This window comes from Mirounga leonina, unplaced genomic scaffold, assembly GCF_011800145.1.
Source record: "Mirounga leonina isolate KUSES-001 unplaced genomic scaffold, KU_Mleo_1.0 Mir_82, whole genome shotgun sequence".
In the NCBI taxonomy this organism is placed as follows: Eukaryota; Metazoa; Chordata; class Mammalia; order Carnivora; family Phocidae; genus Mirounga; species Mirounga leonina.
The window spans coordinates 32,100,341-32,118,181 of record NW_023270825.1 but is presented as its reverse complement, the minus strand read 5'-3'; the positions used below and the strand labels follow the sequence as shown (position 1 = coordinate 32,118,181).

Genomic DNA, 17,841 nt, shown 5'->3' with positions numbered 1-17,841 from the left:
GCTATCTGTTAGGATGCTAGACCCTGGAGGGCAAAATGAAAAATAAGATGTTGTCCTTCTTGTTGAATAGTCTAAGTTAATTTTTTTACAGATTTATTGAGGTATAATTTACATAATATAAATCCACTCATTGTAAGTATATAATTCAATAATTTTTAGTAAATGTAGAGAATTATATCACCATCACCACAATCTAGTTTTACAACTTTCGTTGGAGTTATTTTGAAAATGCCAAATAATCATAACTGGAATGCAGGTCAAGTGCAAAATAAATTTTTGAGGCTATCTTGGGCTAGGGAAGAAGGCCACCCAACAAGTCACTGGAGACAACTAGGTCTCGAGTTTCTCAAAGTACGTGAAGCCTTGAGGTTAGCATTTGTATTTCAGAAGACTTTTCCATATTTTTGCTCATCAAATGGTATGACCTACTTGAAAGAACTGAGAAACTGTTTTCTATAGAACCTACCTCACATATCAATATCAATGAGTGTTTCTTGATTATAAAGAGAAGGTGCAGAAGATGAGAATGTGTGGATCCTTCCCTCAAAAAACTCATAGCCCACTTTAACATCTCATCAAAGATTTATTTACGTGCCCTCTCATTTTCAGATATTATGTTAGGCACTGCAGACACACAGATGAGTGAAACAAGGTCCCTACCTTGAAAGTTTAGAGTCTAGTGGCTCATAGGTAATATGATAGTTTCAACATGATGTTGTAAGTTCTGTGATAGAGACAAGTGCTGCGTTGTATCAGAAAGGTCATCAAAGCAAAGATTAGGACTAGAGAAGATGTTACTAAGAAATCAAAGACATGGTTAATAATTGCATCAATCCTGCTGACATACAGTGAGCACCTGTCCTTTGCTCCATTTGAACAAGGCTCTGTGAGATCTGGTCCCTGATTGATGGGGGAAACAAGTCTACTGTTACTTCCAATTATATGTGATAACTGCGTATGGGCGGAAAAAGCAAAATGCACCAGGAATTTAGAGGCAAAAGAGAAACCATCTCAAGAAGTCTTTTTAGAAGAAGTAGCCCACAGGCTACTTCAAAAGCTGAAAAAGCTCAAAAGTTGAAATTTGACAAAAAGGCAGGATTTCAGCAGGCATGGGCAAGCTTTGGAAAGTGGTTCAGAAGAAAGATGTGAGCGAAGGCTCAGGGGTGGGAGAGCTATGTTCTGAAAATAGTGAGTCATCCAAGATGGGCTGATGCATGGGTCATACAGTATACACTGTTTCTGATATCTGTGTCAGAAACAGGGAAATCAAGTAAATCACATGCTCTCACTTCCCTTGGCTGTATCAAGGAAGGCTTCCTAGAGAGGCAGTTCATTCCACTCTGTCCCTTATGTAGGCTTTATGCCAAGATGATATGATGATTAGTTTCCTTCTTCAGTTTCTTCTTTTATGATTCACCATAAAGCCACCACCTACTGGGCCACCATCAAAGCATTAGTGGATTTTCAGTAGTGGTTCCCCATGATTTAAAAAGCACTTCTTTGACCAGGACATTTTGGGGCCAGGTTGGTGAGCTGGAACCAGTTCCATTTGTTTGTCCAGTTCAACCTGGCCATAAGCCTGTTGTACTCTGGCCCAGAAGCTTAATGTAATACTTACAAGATGACTAAAAAAAAACAGCTCCTTGAAACTTTGGCTGCTAACTTTTGAAGGGGTAATTGCTGTACCTGAGTAGACTTAGGAAGTGGATTAGACGTTTGAGAAGAAAAAGAAGAAGAGTGGTACCATTTGCTTAAAATTCCCAGGACTCCATGGGGTAAACCTATTTCTAAATTTAGATTGCCAAGGACCTTGAACCTGGGGTTGCTTGGGGATGTTTTGGAAAGTAAGGAATATTGTTGGCGTTCAATCAGGAAGGAAAGAACTCCATTGGTTTTGATATAACCAAGGAAGAGGGAGTTTTGCATTTGTTTGTTTGCATGGGTGGTCCACCTACTGTGTGGCCGTGTTCACAACATGGCCGACCTCTCTCTCTGAGGTCAGTGTGAATAGCCAGGCTGTAGCTGGAGCTAGAAACAATGGCCAGCACTGCTGGGCCTTGCCCTTTAGGCCCCAAAGGTTAATTTCATAGTCTTTTGTGGCATTGAGCCTGCCAAGGAAAATGGTGCTTCATTTGGGGAAATATAATTTCTGTATGTGTATTATTTTTGTTCATGAAGAAAAAAGAGGAGAGATTTTTGGAAGAATTTAGCTTATTGGCCTTGCTAGACAAGCTAAAGCAGCAAGAGGTCAGTGCTCTTACAAGCATCACGTCTCAAACGTCTGTCTACCAATTATTATTTACATGTCATCTGAGGGGAAGTCCCCTCCCATTGTTATTTTTTTGCTTTAGACTGAGATATTTAAAAAAAAAAAATCCCTGATTGGGGAAATGATATATATATTTTTTTAAGTCTGTAAATTTAGTACTGTATTTGCTTAGAAGTAAAAGCCCTAGAAACTGTGGGACTTTTTTTTTTTTTCTCTTCTGGTATTTTCCAGTGCATTACTAATTATGAAGGGGAGGTGACTTTGCTTTGCTGCTCTCCGGGTTAGAAAGGGTAGCTTCTTGGCTGCTGATGAGGGTTGCCAGATAAAATGCAGGATGCTCAGTAAATTTGCATTTTGAATAAACAACAAGTAATTGTTTAGTATGAGTTCATTGCGCATATTGCACTGGGACACATTTATACTAAAAAAGATTCATTCTTTATCAAAAATTTAAATTTAATTGGGCATCTTGTAGTTTTAGTTGCTAAATCTGGTGACCCTAACTTACTTCTATAATAAAAAAGGCTGCCCAAGAAGCCTGGGAGTTTTTATGATTACTGAAGGTCACTATCAGTTTTGAACCCAGGCAGAACAATCTAGGAGATAAAACTGAAAATAGAATCAAATTAGTCATATAAAGGTGAAGGGTCCTTTCCCATTTCTTTATCTTTGTGTAGCTAGCCCTGAGGATCCCTTTCTATTGAGAGTAACCCTCCTAGCTCTAGTGTAGCTCAAAGTCATACTTTGTAAAACACTTGGATGACTTCTTTGTTCTGGCTCTAATTTAGATGATTAGGTCAGAACTGGGGCTCCCTTTTAAATCCAAAGTACTTGGCCTTCATAGGGTAGCTTTGGACCCTCTTGAATTCTTGCTTCTATAAAGTTCCTATCTGGCCTAGTGATGTGGGCTCAGCCTAGGCATGTGTCTGAGAAGAAGAATAGCCATCATGTATTGATTGCCTAAATGTACCACTGCTTTACCTTCATTACCTACATGAGTTCATGTTGCCCAACAACCCTACGAGACATGCATGTTACCTCTATTTTATGAATGAAGAAATGAAGGCCCAAAGAGATTGGGTAGCGTGCTGTAGTTCACAGAGCCATGGAAAGGCAGACTTGGGATTAGCATTCAGTTCCTTCTGACTCCAAAACCCCTTTGCTTGATCTCTGTGTTACCACCCGTGGTACCCTTAGATTCCCCACTCTTCCACTCCCTCCCGAGCCCCAGTTTGACTTGATATTGGAGTAATCCCTTTCTCTCCTTGTCCCTTACTAGCTGGAGCTGCTGGAGCACTTTCCCATCTGAAATTGGCCCTAAGTAATCTTTGTTCATGTGTGTCGTGCAGCAATCGCAATGGACACAGAAATTTGGGCATGGGAAGATGTTAACTTTGGATGTTTCCTATTTTATATGAAAATGATTAAACCAATGGGGGAAAAAAAGCCCAGGAACTTTATTACCACATTTTAAAATGTGTCATCATTTTAATATCTTTAAAGAGCCTGAAGAGACTTTTAAGCATTAGACTGTAAATAGCTAACAGCTCCAAGATGGGCTTACATAGGAATCACATGATTGCTCCAAAATGGCCATTTGTCTACATTCTGCAGGGCTGCTGGAGTGCTCAGCCAACTGTCGTGACAAAGACAGAGACCCCTCTTCCCCACTGGTTCCCCCCTCTTGGCTTTCCTCTTGGTAAAGAAGTGGCAAAGATACACAGCCCCTCACCATTTTCTTTTTGAATCAACACTTACTCCTCCTGGTTCACTCGTTATACAAAATGATTTGTCAGCATTTTGAGCTTGTCAAGTAAAGCTTTACTTGTTCCAGCTGGGAAAGTTCATGAAGTTAGCTATTCCATTCCCATCATGTGCTGTGGCCACAGTTGTTAAGTGTAAAATATCTCTATGGGTGTGGCCTACCAAACATCCCGATGGCATTTCTCAAACTGTGTGTGAGGGACCCAAGGGTCTGGAAGAATGTCTTTCCTAGGGTCACACTGGAATACTGCCTCTGGTGAAAAGTTATCCCACCCTCTCTCCTCTGACTTCCAACACGCCTCTCATCTTCCTACCCATCGTGCGCAGGTCTCCTTTCTTCTCCTTGGCTCTCTCTTCATCTGGCTCCACGGCCCCATCACACTGCATTTCTCCTACTTCCTGTTTCACCACACACTCCTCAAAGTTTCTAAATTCAAGTCATTCTAATTCTAAAAGGGAATTTAAAACAAAAAAATGGTAAACTAGGAAAACAGCAGAGGTAGGGGCATACTGTTAGACTCTTCCTCAGCCCTACATGTCTGAGAAAAATGATCTTGTTCTCTTCTCCAAGAGGAGGGCAGCACCAGCCACTCTGCACTCCTCACATTCCTCTGCCCTTTTGGAACCCCTCTCCCCACTGCAAGTCTAACTTCGTCAACTCATACACTTGGTAAACTTGGACATTTTTTATCTCTCTCCTTTCGGGTGATGGAATGCTGTTGCCAACAGGGCTTTCAGGAACAATTCAGTAAGTGATAGTCTTAGAAGATTTCAGAAGAAGCTCTGGAAAGACATTATTGATTAGTCTCTGCCCTTGGTATTTCATTGCCTCTGAGAAGCTCAGAAAACAGAAGCAGTTGGCCCATAATCTGCTCTTCTGTGGGAGCAAGAGAGACAGCACAGGTATAGACTCTGAGCAAGTCACTTAAACCCTGTATTGTTGTTTCCCCATCTGTAAATAGGGCAAAAAAAAAAAAAAAAAAAAAAACATCCTGACTTTGTAGCATTTGTTGTGAGGATTCAATGAGTTAATATTTATAAATCACTTAGAACAGTGCTTAGCATATAGTAAGCATGATATAAATAAATAAATATAATGAAGCAAAAAAAAAATCATAATGTCCTTGTTTTGATCCATGTCTGAATAACTATATTCAGCTTCTGTCTCACACCTTAAAGGTCCAAATAAATCCAGGTGGCAGTTTGCAAGGACTGCACGATAACACATTCCATAATTTCACTCAAGGACTTTGACAATCTGGTCTTATTATGACTCTTCTCACCTGTATTTTAGCCAGACTGATTATTTCCCATTCTAACTCATTCAGATTCCCTTCCCCTTCCCTCCCCTGTATCCACTTGCCCTTGCTGCCCTTACCTCATACTGGCTGTCAGCCTGTGTGGCCCAAGCATTACTGGACATCGATTTAAGGGCAAAGCCTTTTTCCTCTTCTAGATCGTAAGCTTCTGTGGGGGGACGAGGGCCACATTTCTGATGGTTGTGTATCCTTCTTCATGCCCTGTGCATAAATGGTACTCTATCAATGTGTTTTGATCAGCTCATTTGAGCTTTTGCAGGTTAGGAGATTGTTGGCCTAGAGCCAAGCGGCACCTCGTAGAATCTTGCCTCTAGGCCTCTTCGATGTGTTCTGTTGAAAGCCCAGGGTCTCCCTGCTTTGTGATAGGTGGATGGGAGCCCCCAGTACAGGCCAGGGCAGATGAAGCCACTGTGAAGTTCTGGGGGGGAGGGTGTGTGCAGGGGCAGAGGGGGGTTGGTCTTGTGCTGGGACTCCCAACTCGGGCTGAAACGAGGTGTGCCTGTAAGTGGAAGGCCGTAGGCATTGGCTTTGCACAATTACCAGGAACATTTTTAATTAGCACCTTGAGAAAGGGTTAAAAAGGGACAGTTATAATACACTTTTTTATTATACAAAGCGCTGCCTCTGAAAATGTTCTAGCTTTCCAGGCCTAGTGGGTAAAGGACTAAACACAGAGCTGGAAAAAAGTGCAGCTGCACCACTGAAGGGTGAACGGGGTGAAGCAAGATGGAGAGATTGGTGTGCCTCTTAGTGGTACACTCTCTAAATTGAGGTACACTCTCTAAAAAGTGCTGACATCCATACCCTGGGCAAGTTTTGGTGGGTGGATAAATAAAATTACATGGGAAAAACTGTTTTCCAAAGTAAATTCTCACATGTTAGAGATACAATTGGCAAAGACAGCAGAAGAATTAAAAAAAAAATACTGTGTGTTTTTTCCCCACTTGTGGGTAAAAAACTTGTTTGATGTTTGGAGATGTATGGTTTTAGTAGCCTTGACCAGTAGATGCGGCAACTGTGAGGATTTCAAAAGGGGAAGCAAGAATACAGAGAGGAAGACCATCTACTGTTTCTTGGGGCTTGTCTTCCCAGCAGCACTCTGCCCAGAAGCTGTCCCTCCTCCAAGGAGAGCCCAGGGACAAGACGAATAGGCCTTCCTCACCCAAAGACAGGAATACCCAGGGAGACCATGGGCTCTGGGAGCAGGAACAGATGGGAGGGTGAAATGTTCGCTGACTGTCACTTGCTAAGGGGCCGGCCAGCCAGTCAGCCTGTGGCAGCTGAGCCTCGCTGCCTGTGCAGCCGAGGGCAGGGTCCTTTAGGGGCCCAAAGATGTGGGCATTCGTTTCTTCATGTCTCCATTCTGCAGCAAACCTTTACTGAGTGCTTATTATGTGCCAGATCTTGGGCTGAGCCCCGACTTGTGACCTCAATGGGCCTTGAGTCAGAGGCCTTGGCCGTGAAGGGTGGCGTTCCGTAGAGAACTGGGAGGCCTGCCAGAGAGGAGGCACAGCGCAAACAAAAAGCCCTGGAGAAACCGAGCCCTGGAGCAGAGGAAGTGATGTACCAATGCTCTGCCTCCAGAGAGCGGAAGCGGGAGCAGGGACAGTCTTCTGAGAGTCTGAGCTTGACCTTGGACCGTGACATTCAGATACTAAGAGAACATGCAGGAGTTCAGAGACCCTGCTGACTGGGACGTGCCGTTGGGAGTCCTCAGAAGCTACAAAGCCCGGGGCGCCTGGTGGCTCAGTCGTTAAGTGTCTGCCTTCGGCTCAGGTCATGGTCCCAGGGTCCTAGGATCGAGTCCCGCATCGGGCTCCCTGCTCCACGGGAAGCCTCCTTCTCCCTCTCCCTCTGCCTGCCGCTCCCCCTGCTTGTACTCTCTCTCTCTCTGTCATATAAATAAATAAAATCTTTTTAAAAAGAAGCTACAAAGCCAGCTGGGAGCGGTAGGAAAAGAAGCTGAGAGAAGGGGCTAGCACAGGCACCTGCAGTCACCAGCGGCCATGAGAGTTTACTAACCTCCGAGGACCATAAATAAAACCACACCCATAGTCGTACACACCATCACTCATTTCATCAGTGCCCAACATATCAGCAAATTATATGTAGTTTACTTACGGTGCTATTTTAGTGGATCTCAAACAATCTCTTGTTTTATGTTCTTTTTTTTTTTTTTAAAGCCTTTATTTATTTTTGAGAGAGAGAGAGCACGAGCGTGGGGGAGGGAGAGGGACAAGCAGACTCCGCACTGAGTGCAGAGCCCAACACGGGGCTCGATCTCACAACCCTGAGATCATGACCTGAGCCGAGATCAAGAGTCGGTTGCTTAACCGACTGAGCCACCCAGGCGCCCTTGTTTTATGTTCTAAAGTCTACTCAGACAGTGTTAGGATGGACCATTTGAGCCCAGGTGAATTGAACAAACTATCTGCTCCCAATCTGCATATGTGGAGGGAATACTCTTGATGAAATTTCCAGGCCTCATCTTCTAGACTCTTTGTTCATCCCCTTTTACCGTGGGTATCACAAAGTCTTTATAGTAAATTGCAAAGCAGTTTGTCTTTCCCAATATATTATGTGCTTCTTCAGGGTAGGTCTCCTATCTTGGTCATCTCCAGCGCCTGGCACAGAGCCTGGCACACGGTGAGCCCCAGAATCAGGACTGTCCATTTTGGAACTGCGGGTCTCCCACATTCCTGAGCTGACGCCGGGCTCCCTTCTGCACTTCCCTGCTTTCAAGTGGCATCTTCTAATGATAGAAAAGACTCTTCATAGCTTTTTTTCCTTGTATATCATATAAGTAATATACTTTAGATACAAACTTCTGTGTTTCATGGTATATGAACGTACTTTTTCCTCCCAGAGTGTGACTGTCTTTTTTATCAGTTACTTCGCATTTTCATTCCTACCAATAATTTTTTCAGGTTGTCAAATTTCCTTTTCCCTTGAAGTTTATGTCACCTTTCAGGCTACTTTAGACCCATCCACTCAGTGCTTTATCTCACTCGTGCTTATGCCCCGCCCCAGTTATTCCTCACCTGTGCGTACCATGTTATTAATGCAAATGAGGCGTTAAACCTGCCCCCTCGCCCAGCATTTCTGCCTTCCTCAGGTGAAACTGGTTCACACATCTCTGCCTGCCCCATAGCAGCTAGCATAATGCCTTACACTCCAGTAGATGCTCAAGGAACTTGTGCGCATAACGTCCCATTAGTGAGGTGAAATAGTTACTAGCTCATTAGGGAGCAATAGCAGATGTGAGCAGATGCTCAAGCATTTTGTGGGACTACCCAGATTCCTTTTTTTTTTTTTTTTTTAGATTTTATCTGTTTACTTGAGAGAGAGAGAGTAAGCAAGCAACAGAGAGCGGGTGGGGGGGGGGTTGGAGCGGCAGAGGGGGAGGGAGAGGGAGAAGCAGACTCCCTACTCAGCAGGGAGCCCGATGCAGGGAGAGATCCCAGGACCTCAGGGTCATGACCTGAACCTAAAGGCAGATGCTTAACCTACTGAGCCACCCAGGTGCCCCGGGACTACCTGGATTCTAATTCTGGGCTCTTTGTGAAGGACTTTGATGACTTTGAACCATCCGCTAAACCTCCTTGTGTCTCAACTTCTTCTTCTTTACAATGAGGATAATAGTAGTACCTACATGAAAAAGATGCTGTGAGGCTAACCGAGTTAAGATAGGTGCAACACTTAGCACAGCACCTGAGCCCATAGGCACAGCTCTCATCACCATCACCATCACCACCACGAACCATAGGTATTCAGTATCAGAAGCTGGAGTCTGCAGAGAGGAAGTAAGTTCCTCTGGGCTGTAGTCTTGTGAAGTCTGGACTGGAATGCGCCTTCTCAGATACCTCATGGAGTACCTTGTACCCTGCCCGTTTTCGACACAGGGAATACGTCTGCTTCAGGACTGTGTAGAGCATCTTAACTAAGAGGTTTGTTTTGTTCTACTTTTTGTCCTTGACCTCTATTTATCTGTTGGTGTGTCAGATTCTCAAAGGGGGACATCCATGACCCCAAATCGGCTAAGTGCCACCGAGGGGGCCGTTGATGATATTTCTGTGAAGAAGAGGGAGAGGAACTGTGTACACGGTAGAAATGTACACCCAGGACACACAAGTGAGGCTCTCCACAGCCCTTACCATCCCACTGCCCCTTAGAAAGTAACACTGACACATCTCAGTGTTTTCACGGCCCCTACTAAGTGCCAGGCACTGAGCTAGGTCAGGGACCGGAACCATGTCTGAGACATGGTTCCTGCTGTGGAGGTGCTCGGGGCTTAGAGCAATTCCTTTTCATCTTTTATGAAACACTAGCTGAATAATTTTATTACTCATTAATAAGTAAGACTTATCTCCCCAGTTGTACTTACTGTGTGTTCGTACTGTCCTGGACACTCTCACAAACAGTGCTGTTTGCCCCACCACTACCTAATAGAAGGAAAGGGTGCCAGGTTATAAGGATGAGGTCGGGATTTTTGAAGACCGTGGGGAGGAAGCAGCAGGTTCGTGTCAATGTGATGAAAGCCAAGCAGTTCTTGTTCCAGTCCGCTCTGTATCTGTGTCTAGATCATTAGTAGAGGACTGAAGGCAGTTTTCGTCATAAACCTTCTTATGCCTAGGCTTGGCCTGCATTCAACTCTAATAAAAATAACAGTAAATGTTAGGACTAGAAATAAAAGGAGGCATAGGTTACTTACTAGAACTTTTTCTACAACTTTTTCTTCAGCTGAGTACATTACATATTGTATCAGCCAGGATCCCATCAGGAAAAGATGGCACTTTTATTAGGATTATTCAGAAAACCTGAATAATAAAAGGAGTCCTTGTAATGGAGTGGACCGGGGTGCAGGGAGACCACAGGGCCTGTGCAGTATTCTGGTGCTAATCATCATTGGCTCCATTAGTACCCTTAGACTGAAAGGGCAAGAGGATTTTGGAAACAGGAGACAGGGAGGACTAATGGGCAGGATCTGAGACCTTTCATTAAGAGGCGTGGGCAACCCACAGCCCAAGGCCGTTGTACCCCCTCCAGTCCCCTGCTGGCGCCCCCCAGTGGCCAAACCCAGGGAAGAATCCTGTTGATGTGGTCCACCCAGGTCAGGTTCCAAAGCAGACAGCAGGGTGGAGAAGGATGGAGAGTAAATCTGGAGTAACCCTCAGGAATATACCTGGAAAACATGTTTTCATGCTTGATTTTAGAGGTGAGGATGTGTATTTCAATTTTATCTGTTTTGGCAAGCTAAATTTTTAATAGGTTATGAAGTATTTCTACCATAGTTACTTCATCATCATCTGATGATCTCAGTTATTTTTCTCAGTGTCTTATTAGTTTAGCCCATTTGGGGAGAAATGGTTGGGAGAATTATGTATAAATTAGCTTGTTTTCTTCCAGAGTGCACAGAGAATAAAAATACTATTCTTCAGAGATTCTTCTTTTTACAAAGAGAGTTGCTTCATTTTCCCTCCTCTTTTCCTCTACACTGCTTTCTCCTACTGTGCTTAGGCCAAGAGTATATTACATTTGGAGACTTCTAGCATGGTGCTTCCCAAACCTTTCTCAGCCAAAAACTCCTTTGGGAACCCAACTAAACTTCCTGGTTCCCTTTTGCTTTTAATACCAAGGCCTGTGTTACCCAACAAGGCTATTTTTATTACTTACAAATATTTTTTATAATTAACTTAAGACTCAACAAGGAACCAAAGGTAAACAGACTGTAATTATTTCAAGTTCTAACCACTATGAGTAGATAGTAATCTTTAAAAAAGTATTATTGAACACAGTATAAGGTAGTCAAGTTAAATATCGACTCATAATTGCAAAGGAATATCTGTGACTACAAAGAGGCCAAATACACTGGAATTTAAAAGTTTATCACTGTGCCATAGGAAACACGATTATGGTCCATTTCAGCACAGTGTCTGGAAGTCACAGTGTAGACTCTTAGAGTTATTCACCAATGTTCATTCATCTTATATTGACAGTCCAGCATAAAACCCCTTAAATCACTTTCACAAGGTAGGTGATTTCCTAGAACAGCTATCCTACCTCTGCTCAGTGCCGCAAAGAAGTGCCCCACTTCTCTATGAAACCCTTTGGCCCCTCCTACTTTTCATATACCTCCTATACCTTTATCCAGCTGTATATCTGTGGTCATCCTATTTTACTGAGCTGCCCTAAAGCGACCACAAAATTCTGATCAGAACTTCACTGAATTGGGGATCAAAGAAATACTAAGGGAATTCTCATTATAGGCTTTAAGTATATGCTTTTTCTTAGATCCATGGGAGAGATTTCTCTAATTCTTGGGTTGCACTTTCTGAAATTATACAGAAAGAACTGTACCTTCTCAGCCCTTTTCCCTTCACCCTGTACCACCATCGCAACCCAGTAAGCATTTTCTTCTGTGCATTGCGAGGCAATGCCACTGTTGTCCTTAAGTGTCTGAGGTCTTGTGCTGGTGATGGGCTAGGCCCCTAGCCAGTGGATTCATTTGTTCAGCCTTTGCTGACCCCATACTGTGTGTCACAGGCCAGGCCACTGTGAACTCCCTGAAAGGCATGAGGGGACACTGAAGGCCTAGCAGTAGATGAGTGCTGTGCTCTCCCCTGACAAGCTTTGCTTCCTCTTTCTTTTGGAAACAACACCTCAGTTTTCCCATCCGGATCTTCATCTGCGTGGTTCATATGAGGCTGATGCCACCCTCTAGCTCTAGAGGTTGACTCTGAACCTGGATCAGACCAAGCAGAGTTTCAGTGATTGGTTTAGGAATAAATATGTGAATCAAGCTAAGGATATGAGAATCTACCACAAGAGTTTGGCCGGAACTACCAGGAAAGAGGGGCCCCCTTTGTCTGCTAGGGTCACTAAACTTATAGAATGTAAGCCCATAGCCAGCACGGAGGGGAAGCCTGCTTAAGATCATCCACACTCTGGGGGCGCCTGGGTGGCTCAGTCGTTAAGCGTCTGCCTTCGGCTCAGGTCATGATCCCGGGATCCTGGGTTCGAGCCCTGCATCGGGCTCCCTGCTCAGCTGGGGGCCTACTTCTCCCTCTCCCACTCCTCCTGCTTATGTTCCCTCTCTTGCTGTATCTCTCTGTCAAATAAATAAATAAATCTTTAAAAAAAAAAAAAAAGATCATCCACACTCTGAAAGCAGAGCTGAACTGTGGAGGAAGAGATTCCATCATCACTTGAGCACTTGGGTCCACCCACCTTGGAAATGTGACCCATTAACAGGCCCTACCTTTTGTTTTGCCCATTATGACAACTTGATTTGTAGTTGGCACTCTGTCACTTATAACCTGGACTCTTGAGTAAAATATCCACACATCTGAGAATTCAACCCTTTCTGGAACCTGCAGCCCCATAGAGGCCACAAGCTACTAAAAGACAGTATGGTCAGCTTGAGCGGCAAGTCCCAGAGAACTACAGAGTATTTTTCCTTGTCTTTGGTTCTAGAAAGCAGGATGACACACATATGGAATTCGGGGATTCCAGGAGGAGACTTGGGACTGATAACAAGGTGTATCACCAGCTGCATGTGACATCTGTGATTAAATGTTAAAGCCCCGTGAGTTCTGGGTTTTACCTTAAGGGGGGGAAAAGCGTTCTAAATGATTTAGGAGTTTTCACATTTAAACAAGTTAATGTTAAAAATATTTTTTGATAACATAGTTAAAGATGTCAGAGAATCAAGTGTGTGTGTGTGTGTGTGTGTGTGCATTTTTCAAGCACACTTTAAAATCTAACATGATGGTAGACTATGTTAACAGGAGCCTGGCATGAAAAACTGAGTCACCATATTCAGCATTAATGAAATATTATTAGCAAAGCTCTCATTCAGCCAGTATGCCCAGCTTGGGCTTGTGCATTTTGAGAGGATGTGGAAAGCAATTGAAATGATTAAAAGCACGGAAAATCAGATCTCTGAAGAACGATGAAAGTGGGCTATTTAACCTAAAGAAAAGAAGATTGAAGGGAGAAAATAAATGGTACTTAAGTATAGGATGAGTTCTTATAAAGAAAAAGGTGGCAGAGACTGTCCTCCTTCACTGAGTATATTAAGAAATAAACGGCCTTAGACATTTCATTTGTACAGAAGAAGGATTTTTTCCAAGCACATAGGATCCTTGTACTGGGTGAAGGTCGGACTAGATGACCTTTAAGATTCCTCTTCACTAAGATTCTGATTACTACACTGTAGATTTGCTTTTCAAAGGACTTTTGAAACCACTGCTGCGTATCTTAAACTGTAAGATGAACAAACGCTGGCTGGTTTGGTTTAGGTGCGGTTCTGTCCAGAAGTTACTTCCAACACCCATAATGTGCCTGTAAAGAAGCAAGTACTGTGTACGGACAAACAGTATCAGAAAAACAAAAAACATAGTGGCGAAGGAAGGATAAAACCTAGGATTTCTATTTTCTACTCCTTCATTTGCCGCTGTGGGCAGAACATCATAATTCGTTTCTGCACTAACTATATAAATGACACAAATAATGTGATAGTTTAGCATTGGTGTCAGTAGTGTGGGAGGGTAGAATTAAGTGTATGGGTTCCACTGATTCAGGAGCATTTAATGTTGACACCGGGGAAGTCTGTGGCTTATTGCCTACTCCAACTTGACCAGACTCATTTGAGATCCAGAGACTTCAAACCAAGACTCAGGAAAATGGATTTCATCTAGGGAAACAATTCTAGATTTATACATGGAAAAGCTATTCTAAAGGACAATAGTTTTGGCATTATTACTGCTTTGATGGATCGAGACCTATTTAAAAGTTAAGGTTAAAAAAAAAAAAATTCAAGGCCACAGGTTGCTCCACTTTCTTCTCTACTACTTGGGCCATTATCTCAAGTTCTACCCAGTGATGACACAGGATGCTTTGTACAAGCACGAGCTCCTCTGGCTGTAGTTTTCATGCGCCCACATATCTACTAATTAGCTCCACGACTGGGTTCTGCAATTTCCTTGGCCACATTGCTTAGATGCTGCTGTTTCCATATATTACACACCAGCAGTCATTTTCTTCATGGAGCCCACATGGTCACTTAAAAGTAATTCATCTAGGAAGCTTTCCAACCTTTAAGTGAATCTGCTAATAAGCAGGGGTTGACTGACTTCTCAATCACTTATTCTAAATAAATTCAAGTGATAATTTCTAGATCTGTAGTTTCAAGTTACAGGGGAGTAACTGGAGAGAGAGAGGAATAGCAGGTCTGCAAACCAGTTGTCGAACGTGTTGGGGGAAGAGTTTGCTGAACATGGTGGTTTTGATACAAAGGGACCGGGCAACCCACCCCAACTCACGTCCCCATTGAATTATGCAGGAAAAATCAACTGAGAAACACAACCAAACAAGCAAACAAATCAAACACCTCTAAACAATAAGAATCTAACCTCCAAAAAGGGTGCATGTTATATGTTTACTTTTTAAAAACTGATTTAGAAACAAGAAGCTAGTTTCTATGTTTATTTCCACACTTGCCCCCTGACCTCTGTCTCGTTGAAAGATTCAGGGTATCAGATTCTCTCCCATAATTTCCTTTCAACAGAACTTACTGTATTACCCACCCATCCCCCAAACGTAAATGGCTAGAACAGCTGCTCTTTCACTCCTGGTGTACAGCCACACGGACACAAAGGAGATACACACACACATATATATAATATACATCTCTGCATATATAAACACACACTTTGGTCATTTATTTTTTTAGCAGAATAAAGGTCATTAATCAAAATATAATTCATTTTAACAGTCAGAGCTTGACACGAGATCATTATTTCAAGAAAACCCAGAGAGACTAAGCTCCCTTTCATAGTATTGTTTTCTTTCTAAACCTCTGTAGGGTGCATGGCTCTTCTCCACTGAGAAAGTTAGGGATGGTGCCATGGAGCAGCCTCGTGGCCTACATGTTAAAAGACCCAAGTTCTTTTGGGGAAAAAGTTCATGCCACATACTCGCTCACCTCACAAAAAGAGAAGATTTTACATCTGTTGTATTCTCACCTCTAGGCTGTCTGTAGTTAGCTCCAGGGCAAAGAAAACAAAAATGATTTCCTCCCATTTCTCAGGAGAAAAAACTCAGGTACACAGAAATACAGCTAAATACCTCCCTCCTATTCCACTGCAGTTCGTTTCATCTGCTCTACATTTTCAATTCATCTCATCTATGTGAAACCTTTCTTTAAAAGCTCAAGAGATCTCCATCCCGTGAGAGATAATGGCAAGGCTGGCATATATTTCTCCCTCCTAATGAGTAGGGCATAGAGGTAGAGCACAGCAGAGTGACCAGAGCAATGGCTGGGCAAATGAAAAAGACCCCAAGAGCCCTGTCCACAACCTGCCCACCCAGTGAGTAACCAGTTAGTTAGCTGTTTTCCTGACTAGAATGACCTCACTCTTTCTGCTGTTGAATGTTGGTTCTGTTAGAAGCCTGCCAGCCAATCGGGTAGCCTCTTGACCCAACTGGGGCCAACCAGGGGCTCCCAAGCTAGTCTCTCTCTCACCCTCTAGTCTTAGGAAATTAGGCATATTCATATTCTATGAATAAATAAGAAAATGATGACCCAATAGAAAATTGGGCAAAGGCTATAAACTGGTAGATTTTAGAAGAAGAAACTTGAGTCTTTGACATTACGAGTCATTAAGTTAATAATAATACACAATGAGATACCACTCTTATCCATCAATTTGGCCAAAAGAAACAAATACCCTACCAAAACCAAAACCAAAACCAGAACCAAATGAAAACTCCTAAATGTCGATGAGCATGTGAGGAAACAAGAACTCATATTGCTAATGAAAGAGTAAACTGGTACAGTCACTTCGAATAATCTGGTAGCATCTAGTTAGACAGGAAAATGCACACACACTGCAATCCTATAAATAGAGTTCTAGATGTGTGCCTGAGAGGTACTCTGTGCTTCACAAGTAAGATTATGTACGCAAACCGCCATATTTGTATTCATAAAAAAAAAGACTAGGAGGATGAATACCGAATTCTTAATAATGGTTGTCACCAGGAGAAGGAAATGCAATGGCGGTACTTTGACTTGATATATTTTTTAATGTACAAGACAAAGGATTTTTTTTTTTTTAAAGATTTTATTTATTTATTTGAGAGAGAGAGAATGAGAGACAGAGAGCATGAGAAGGAGGAAGGTCAGAGGGAGAAGCAGGCTCCTCGCTGAGCAGGGAGCCCGATGCAGGACTCGATCCCGGGACTCCAGGATCATGACCTGAGCCGAAGGCAGTCGCTTACCCGACTGAGCCACCCAGGAACTGAATTTTTTTTTTTTTAAAGATTTTATTTATTTATTTGAGAGAGAGAATGAGATAGAGAGAGAGAGAGCATGAGAAGGGGGAGGGTCAGAGGGAGAAGCAGACTCCCCGCCGAGCAGGGAGCCCGATGCGGGACTCGATCCCGGGACTCCAGGATCATGACCTGAGCCGAAGGGAGTCGCTTAACCAACTGAGCCACCCAGGCGCCCAAGACAAAGGATTTTTTAAAGACCGAAGAAAATGTAGAAACAGGGTTTGTTACTGTTTTCTCTGTGTCTTCTGTATTTAAAATGTTTTCAGAATTAAAAAAGATCATCCTCCATGCATCTGACTGTGCAGTCAGCACACTGTAGTCCTGCGGCCATTTTGTGACTTGCATCTTTCCAGGCCGCCAGGCACAGGGGCTTTCCTTTCTGCCACCTACAGGTTTCACCACGACTAATTTACCTGCCTGCAGCTGCTGATAAACTCAGGGAGGGTGGTGCCAATAAGACCCGACAATGCGGGGAATTGTAGAGAGGCCTGGAATCTTTCCCTTTTTCCTAGTGTTTCAGAGAGTTGGAAAATTGCCTCAAATTTATTTATTTATTTAATTATGTAATTATTTTATTTAAATGAGGAAACTGTGGTCTGGAGAGGCTTGTTCAAATTCTGCTAACTAGAGTAGGTACCAGAATCTGTGACTCTTGATTTTCCAGTAACAAAATCACTGACGTGTAGGAATGAATGGAAATTCTGCTGGGCCTTCACTGGGGACAACCAGGCCCCCCGCCACAGGTTTGTCTTGTGGAAATAGCCCTGAGGCCAGCCATGCTTGAAGAGATGAGCGAAGTGAGAAGTCTGTGTGGTCATGGCATTCACGGAAGTAGTGTAACAGAGAGGTGAGGAGCTTTGTCAGAAGTCACGCTTTCCTGGGCGAGTATCCTGGCTCTTCCACTTGCAGCTCTTTCACCCTAGTGGCTATTTAACCTCTCTGTGCCAGTGTAAAAGTGGAAATAATAAGATCACCTATTTCGGTGGCTGTAATGAAAGCGAAAGAGTTAAAGATGCACTGGGTGAGAATGGTGTGTGGTATAGATTCTCAACAAATGCTGGCTCTTCTTATTACATCATTCATAGAACAAACTATTGAGGAAACGGGATCTTTAATTATGGTTCTGCCCTCTTTTGCCATAAACCACATACCTAT

General features: G+C 43.1%; 1 protein-coding gene across 5 annotated transcripts in view; it reads left to right on the top strand.

Annotated features, from left to right (window-relative positions):
- Window positions 1–17,841, top strand: part of RAD51B (RAD51 paralog B) — a 561,756-nt gene that overhangs the window by 430,700 nt on the left and 113,215 nt on the right. The window contains exon 9 of one of the 5 annotated variants that reach the window (XM_034993400.1): window positions 12,826–12,889. The exons of the other annotated variants lie outside the window; for them this stretch is intronic. Within the exon in view, the coding sequence (XP_034849291.1) occupies window positions 12,826–12,889 (64 nt within the window). The remainder of the gene's footprint in view (window positions 1–12,825; window positions 12,890–17,841) is intronic. 5 annotated transcript variants of the gene reach the window in all.